The 8,057-nt window shown below is 28.8% G+C and overlaps 1 protein-coding gene across 1 annotated transcript; it reads right to left on the bottom strand.

Moving 5' to 3' along the window:
* LOC111020970 (palmitoyl-monogalactosyldiacylglycerol delta-7 desaturase, chloroplastic) lies at window positions 1–4,092 on the bottom strand. The gene is made up of 4 exons (XM_022297775.2): window positions 3,733–4,092; window positions 2,843–3,208; window positions 657–763; window positions 1–549 (listed from the first exon to the last, which is right to left on the bottom strand). Exons 1-4 carry the CDS (start codon window positions 4,057–4,059, stop codon window positions 351–353), a joined length of 999 nt encoding a protein of 332 aa, XP_022153467.1. The 5' UTR covers window positions 4,060–4,092; the 3' UTR covers window positions 1–350.
* Between the last annotated feature and the right edge of the window lie 3,965 nt (window positions 4,093–8,057).

The following is an 8,057-nucleotide window of genomic DNA, read 5'->3' as shown; positions in this document are numbered from 1 at the left end:
TTATACATAAAACTTCTCAAATCTTTAAACTCTTAAATTAAATACCAAAAAGAACAGTCAACCTTTAATTATTGATAAATATTAAAATGTTGTTAGGGGTGAGGACACATTATTGAAAAACAAGAAAATGTATGCAAGAATTGCAATCATTTAAATCGAGTGGCATAATTTTCTATCGGAGGCGATGAAATTTTTTATATTACCTAGAAATGACAATATTATTAAGACATTTTATTTTACCTGAAAAAGGACATTTAGAAACGTTCCAAAAACACATCCACGCATATCTATGTTCGATTTAACTCACTCAATGCATCAGACAAACCTCTAAGTATCGTCAAGTACTACTTCTAATTGTGGAGTGCTAACTTTTGTTTATGAATTTGAGAGGGTAATTTCACATCAGTGGCTAATCCAAGAGCTTGAAGGACCAAGACTACGCACCATGTCAAGTCAAATTCCCACCATTGAAGGCCATGTCGAGCCGAGTATTCAAAAGCATGGTGGTTGTTGTGCCAACCCTCCCCAAACGCAAGCAATCCTATCCACCTGCCCACAAAATATCTAATTCATTAAACACAACATGAACATGTTTGATTAAGAAAAACAAATTGAATCTTAAAAAACAGAAACATTTGTGGAAGTGACAGCCGCACCAATTGTTCTTCGACAAATCATTGGTGTCCCAGCGTCTGTAGCCCCATATGTGGCAGGCAGAATTTACGAAGAAAGTAATGTGCAGCACCCAGACAAGCCTCACCCCCTGCCATTTCCCATCACAATCATCAAACTCCTCATTAATTTTCTTACCATCTCCTTGTAAATATGTCTGTTTCTTTTTTGTTTTTATAATTCGGAGTTGTAGGTACTTTACTCTCCTATACTCAAGGGTACGTACCAACGCCCATCCCAAGGCTCGAACTCAAGAGACATCTAGGATTTTTTAGATTAAACTCATTAGAATGTTCGAATTTGAAACTTCTAAGTCAATATAACCAAGAGACTCCAAATTCTTACCAACTGAACTATCATTTGGAGGTTTTGTAAATATGTCTCATTAAAAACCGACAATTGAAAGCAATATTGTATTCTTACCAAAAAAAAAAACGAGTAAATAAAGAAAGAAAAACAATATTGGTACACACCAATTTTATTTGTTTGATACCAAAAATATTTAGAGTGAGAATTGTTTTGGTTAAGTATGATATAACTAATACAAATATAGCAAGGTACACACAAAAAAAGTACAAATATGAAAAGAAAAAAATTTGTGTGTATATGGTGGAGAACGGGAGTTATTTTCTAATTTATGATTGGTTTTTTTTTTTTCAGTTGGATACAAAATATATATGAGTGGGATTCACATCTATATTTATTAATGGCAGCGAGAAAATGACACTGTCTTTTTTTTTATTCGAAAGGATTTTGTATTTTGCTTTTTGTTTTTAAGAATTATGCTCATTTAATTACTTACCAATTTTATTGTGATCTTGGAATCTTCTTGAAAACGTTTTTTTCCTTTGCAAGAAAAGAAGAAGAAAGAAAACGTTTTTTCTTTAAATTCTATAATGTTAGTTATCAAAATTTTATTTTACACATTTAAAATGATTATCAAAATAACTCCAATATAAATACATCATCAAAGAAAATTTATATGCATAAAAGAGGGTAACTAGAAGTTAACTCGTGTTTAGTTTTAAAAGAATAAATAAATAAAAAATAAAAATAAACTCGTGTTTAGTTTTAAAAGAATAAATAAATAAAAAATAAAAATAAACTCGTGCTTAGTTTGTTCTAAAAATAGACAAAATAAACAAAGTGGGAGGTTTTAATTCAGAAAAAAAAGATAAAATAAATAAATACAATTGTCTCCTTACCGACAATAAACAGCTGGTCTTTACTATGTCATCATGGCATGGTTTGTATTTGGTGAATAAAAAGTATCTATTTATTTATTTATTAAATATATTCTAAAATAAATCAATAAAAGTGCATATTGAGTAGCTCCCTTTATTCATGAGGAGGCAAATTTTATTCTTACCTACACGAATTTAATACAAAGTTTTATCCACGCCTCGTGTTTGTAGCCTATTGTGTAGGGGTGGTGTTCATAAGTTTAATTGGATTGTATTTTGGACTCAACTCAATTGTTTGGATTATAAATTTCTACGACTCAAACAATCAAATTAACAATTTACAAGTATTAGGTAGAGTTATGTAGTTTTCGAATAAGTGTTTGATTAAGGTGGTTAAAAAAGTTGACCATCCAAAAATTTTAAATAACTAACTAAATCTATACCATTTTAGTTTGAGTTTAAAGTTCTTTTGGGTTGGAAATTTAACAAGGTTAAAAGTGTTAAGTATATTTTAAGTTAATACTAAATTTATAAAAATTATGATTATATATTATTGTGGGTTGGATTTTAGTTAGGGTTAGTTCAAGTTGGTGGACCTGATTTGATTCTTATGATTATTAAGTAGATCCAACCCAACCAGGTTAGATAGAAAAAAATGAAATCGACCTAACTCAAATAAGTTTTCAATAATCCAATCGAAATCGTATAGGTTGGATCAGGTTCCTAATGCTTTTTGAGTTGTCGATTTTTTTAATACTCATATTCTTATGTACACAATATAATAAAAAGAGATGAAGAGCGGAAAACTTTTGGTATTCCAATGGTACCTAGCCTCCATTCACATCATCGGTCGGTACATCGTTTTAGAGAAATTGTACTGCATGACAAATAATTAATTTTGACATATTTAAAAAAATGAAAGTACTAAAAATTTTCCACACAAAACATAGAAATGTTAAAAAAAAGTTGAAAGCAATAATACTTACCATTCCCCAAACAAGAAAGGGAAGTCCCCCAGTTGCATAGAGGACAATTGCAAGAGCCGTCGGATGAAGAATGTATGTTTTTCGAAGAAATCTATAGAAGGCTTGCTTCTGTAAATCCTCGACATTGTTCGGTCTTCCATACTTGACAAATCCCACAAAAATGTTGCTAAATCGTTTTCGTTTTGCATCTCTTTCCTTGAAATCTTGAACGTTTTTTGGACAAACCTTTTCGGTCAATGCATATGCATCAAACATCCAAATTATGTGACTAAACCAAAATCCCTCTAAAGGACTGTGTGGATCTCTTTCTGTATCGACAAATCGATGATGATATCTATGTGTACTAACCCAATCAATTGGATCACCCTGTAACATAATAAAAATAAAAAGAACTAAATCCAAATTACTAACGATTATTGTTGTTGTAGTAATAGAAGTAGTTAGTGTACCATTAGTACAAAATAGGTAAAAAGAAATGATATCACAAGAATCTAAACAATGTTAGAATCCATATAAATGAATTAAATTTACCCAACCCATTAAGCCTTTTGGGTTGAGTGGTGGTTTGTTCATCCTTAAGATGGTATCAGAGTCCACAAGCTCAAACGAGCATTTGGTCCAAAATGGGATCCAATCCAAAATTGATAAACCCAAAAGAGGCACCATCTTGAGGGGGCATGTTAAGGATCCCACATTGATAAAAGAGACTTGACAATGGTTTATAATAGACATAGACTACTCCTCTCATTGCTAATTGGTTTTGAGATGAAACCCGTGAATATTAATAAACAAGGTTTATATCTTGTTAGGTTAACATTCAATTCAAAAATGTCTACAGGGACATAAAATCCAGTCATTTAATATATTCAAAATGTACAACACAGACAAACCTGAAAGGCATGGACTCCAAGATAGGCAAACGCGTACTCGAGCCATTTGGGAAGCTTGAAACTTTTATGTGCGAGATTTCTATGGTACGAGAGTGTAATCCCGAACAGACCTGTAATAAAATACAATGCAAAGGCAACCCAAAATGCTGCCCAATTGCAATGAAACGGAGCCAAGAGAGAGAGCAAATGCAAGAACAAAATAGCACCAGCAGAACGTCGATCTAATATTGTCCATTTTCTCTTAAGAAGAGGCCGTCTTGGCTTAACCACTGAAAACGCCACCTTCTTATCTTTTTGATCTTCTACTTCTTTCCTTGTAGCCTCCATGGATGAAGCACAAGAGAAAAAACAGCTAGCCAAGAGAACAAACCAAGTTTGCTTCTTCTCCTACTTGTTGGTGTATTTATAGAGACTTACCACAATAATAGGGGTGGAGATTTCGAACTTACGACTCGGTAGAAAATAGGTGTCTTAACTAGTTGAGTTATATATTCAAGTGGACGTAATTAGTTTCTAAAGGTTATTAAATGTTTTAGGACCCATTTGATGATTTTTTTCATTTGTTTTCTTATTTTTGTAAGAAAAAAAATAGAATTAGATTTGGTAAGAGGCGTTTTGATAACATTCTTATTTCTTGTTTCTCGTTTCTCATCTCATGTTTCTTGTTTCTGATTTATTCTCTTCTTAATAAAAGGAAAACAAGGAACTATTTATTGTTTCTTATATATATATTTATTATGGAAGGAAGAAACATAAATATTTGGTTCTAGTTTTTTTTTCTCTACGATTTTAAATTAAAAAGATAAACGATTTATATGAAAATTAATTTAAAAAATTAAAATTAAAAATCTTTATGTTTTATTTATTTTTTAGATACTTATTCTATATTTTACAAGTAAGGAATGATAAAATAATGTTTTTATTTATGTTTTAAAAAAATATAAATAGAAAAATATTTCTTTACAAGGAAAAAATGACAAACAGTAACTATGTTTTTTAAAAACTAAAACTGAAAACGTGAAAGCGAGCCTAATTCAACGATAATTAGCATTACCTCTTATCAATCCGCTACTAACTTTCTTTGGTCCTTATCTTTCTTTTTTATTGATGACATCCTTTTGCGTTTTGTAAACCTTTCTGGGTTTTGTTCTCTCAAATATCACATTAAAAAAAAAGCGACATCAAAATTGTTTTATAAAACTATTATGCATTTTAAAAATATAAAATGATAAAATGATGTATTTATTAACACTAAACTTTCTTTTTCTTTCAAAATTTTATACACAACCATGAAAATATTTATCGAAAATGAGAAACGAGAGGAAGGACGGCTATTAAACATTTATATTTGTCGGAAAAATTGGAAACAATTTGTTAGAAATCATAACTATATCACGTCTGCATTAAAACAATTTCTTCAAACTATCAATCTCCATAAAACTCTTGATTGTATTGTAAAGTAATCAAATTAATGGATTCTGTCCTAAAAAAATAATAATAATAAAAAAGAGTAAATTAATTGGAGTAATATTTTCTTTCGAGGAGTATTTATGGCGTGTAGTTGGGGCAGGAATTGCTTTACTCTACTCTATGCCAAGACGTTGAACTGCCATAAATAACCTTATCTATTAAGGTTTGCAGAGTTTTTTTTTTCCTTCCTTTTTCCGTTAAATTTAGCGAGAGAGGATTGAAACTCCGACTTTTAAGACGATAGATATTTTAACCCATAAGTTAAACTCATGTCGACTAAAAAATTATTTTTTTAAAATAAATGGAAAAAATTCTCCAAAACATAACTATTAAGATAGGTTCCAATTTAGGGTTTCAACTCAATTTCTATTTGATTTATAGTTTAAATGTTATTATTTTAAGATTTCACAATGAAAATATAGGGAACCTAACAAAAATTTATAATATACATGAGGTATTTCTCTCCCTATGGATTGATTTCGAGGCTAAACTCATAAATGTTCGTATCAATAATTTACTTAAATTTCTCAAAACATGTATGTCCCTTTCACTTTTCTTTTCTCTCTCTATTTTTTTCTTTTTTTTTTTATGTTACACGATTTTCTAGCTAACTTACAAGTAAATAGGAAATGGATTGTGCAGGGAAAAAATGGAACTCGCCTAATATTTTCGCTCTATTCAACTGAAACCTAGGGCATTCAATTTATTATTACAATAAAGTTTAGATTTTGGTTTCTATGCTTTTTATTTCATATATGAACCTTTAAAACATTCATTTTAATCCATGTACTTTTCAATGTTTGTTAATTTTAATCATTGTAGTTTTGAAAAGTGATAATTTTGGCCTTTCATTTTTATTCATATCTCTTTTTTTAATCACAATTTTAGCATCACTCACTAAATTTCATAAAACGGAACTATAAATTTATATTAAAGAGTTTCTATTTTGTCTTAAATTTATATTAAAAATTTGCAAATAGAGAACAAAATTCTTACTTTTTTAAAAAACAGATACCAAAACAACCATTTTGAAAGTATGAAAACTAGAATGAACCAAAGTTAAAATATATAGATCAAAATAAAGGAAAAAAAATATCGGATTTATAAGTGTGCCTTTTATATAGAAATTTTGAACAAGCAAGAATAATCTATTTTGCTATTTTGCCCTTTAATTTTAATGTCTTCTCTATTATTTTATTGACAATTTGGTCCTTCAATCCTCACTCTCTTAAATTCCACTCACTTCTCCCCGTCCGAATCTCCTCAAATTTCACTAATTCTCTCTCATATCTTTCATGCCACCCCCTCTTCATCTTATTTTTTCTTTCTTTTTTTCTTTTTAATACCTTTAATTAAGTAAAAATGAACTAGGAAAAGAATGAGGAAAATAATGTGAAAAGTACTTTTAATAAAATTGTTTTCTATTTTTCGTAAAATTGATTATGAAATTAATGACTTTATCTTTAAATATATAATTAATAATGGAATTTAAAAAGTTATAATTCTTTTATGATTAAATAATTAGGTTTAAAAAAGTAAAAATATATTAAAATGAATAATTAGATGCATTCGTGATAAAAACAAAATTGAAATGACAAAAATGTGAAAGTCTGAATATATTTAATTATAAATTTATTTTTAAAAAGGAATTTATAAATTTATAACTATTACATTAATAACATATACCATCTTTCAGAAAATATTCTTGGACAATTTTATTTATATATAAAATTTTAAATTTAAAAATCATGTACTACTAAATTATATTAATTTAATTTAAATTATAAAATGCAATATGAAATTTTTTGTTAAAATAACTTAAATTAATTAACCTTTAATTATATTTAATTTTTGAATGGTAAAAGTTTGGAATTTCAACGAGTTTTGCAACTCTTTCATTATCCACCCCTATAAAATGATAATTTTTCACTATTGAGCTATTTATTCTTTCTTTACTCTTATTTCCCTTTAAATTTTTTTTGTGCTAAATCTTTCTTTTACACTCTCAAAAATATTATCGCCGGTAACATATAAAATTTTCTAACTTTTTTCTCTCCCCCTGATTCTTGCAGTTTCATTTCATCACCAATCACATATGAGTTCGTTGTCGGTACAATGATCAACTACTACTACTACAGTCGGCCTAAATCATGGTTCATCAGCGGTCTCCATAAAATGAAGCTTCATACCCTTATCTAAGAGTCAGTTTTAAGAAAAACTTTATTTGCCACTCTCACCATTTTATCTACAATTTTTATGGCAAATTTGCCCCCCCCCCCCCCCCCCCCCCCCCCCCCCCCATTCTCCACCCTTTCTCCCTCCAGAATTTCATTATTTTCTCGACAATTAATCTTTAATTTTTCAACATTCCCCTCACAACTTTCTGTCTCTTCCCATTATTTTGTCTCATTAATTTTCTCTCAAATTTATTGTTTTTTCATGAATTATTTTATTTTTAAATTATGCGTAAAATTAGAATGTAAATAGTTTATCATTAAAAAAGTAATATAAAGAGTTAGATTTGGTGCAGTTTTATCTTTCTATTTCTTTAAATTAATAATAAAAAAAGTTATGAGTTATTTTTAATTATAATTAATAAGAAAATTTTAAAATGTTGATAACTCATTATCTCTTACAAGTATATAACAAATTATTTCTCTTTTTATTTCCTCAGATATGTTTTCTCTTTTAGTCCATATTTTTCCTTTTTGTTGAAGAATCAAAAGGAAAAATAATATCAAGATTATGAGAATTATATTATTATATTATTGAAGGACGTTGGTTACACTTAATTGCTGAAAGAGAGGGGAAGCTAATGTGGTAAAGAAAAAGACCACGTGAGAGTGAGGGGAAGA

Source organism: Momordica charantia, assembly GCF_013281855.1.
Source record: "Momordica charantia cultivar OHB3-1 chromosome 8 unlocalized genomic scaffold, Mcharantia_2.0 BLBB01000008.1, whole genome shotgun sequence".
In the NCBI taxonomy this organism is placed as follows: Eukaryota; Viridiplantae; Streptophyta; class Magnoliopsida; order Cucurbitales; family Cucurbitaceae; genus Momordica; species Momordica charantia.
This window is presented reverse-complemented; position numbering and strand designations above follow the sequence as displayed.

Excerpts from the sequence above, each read along its gene's own strand:
- LOC111020970 (XM_022297775.2), bottom strand. The coding sequence starts at position 4,059 with ATGGAGGCTACAAGGAAAGAAGTAGAAGATCAAAAAGATAAGAAGGTG. Across the intron at positions 764-2,842 it reads CCTTTCTTGTTTGGGGAATG|GGGGTGAGGCTTGTCTGGGT; the intron begins GTAAGTATTATT and ends GGGAAATGGCAG. Across the intron at positions 550-656 it reads GATTTGTCGAAGAACAATTG|GTGGATAGGATTGCTTGCGT; the intron begins GTGCGGCTGTCA and ends TTTTGTGGGCAG.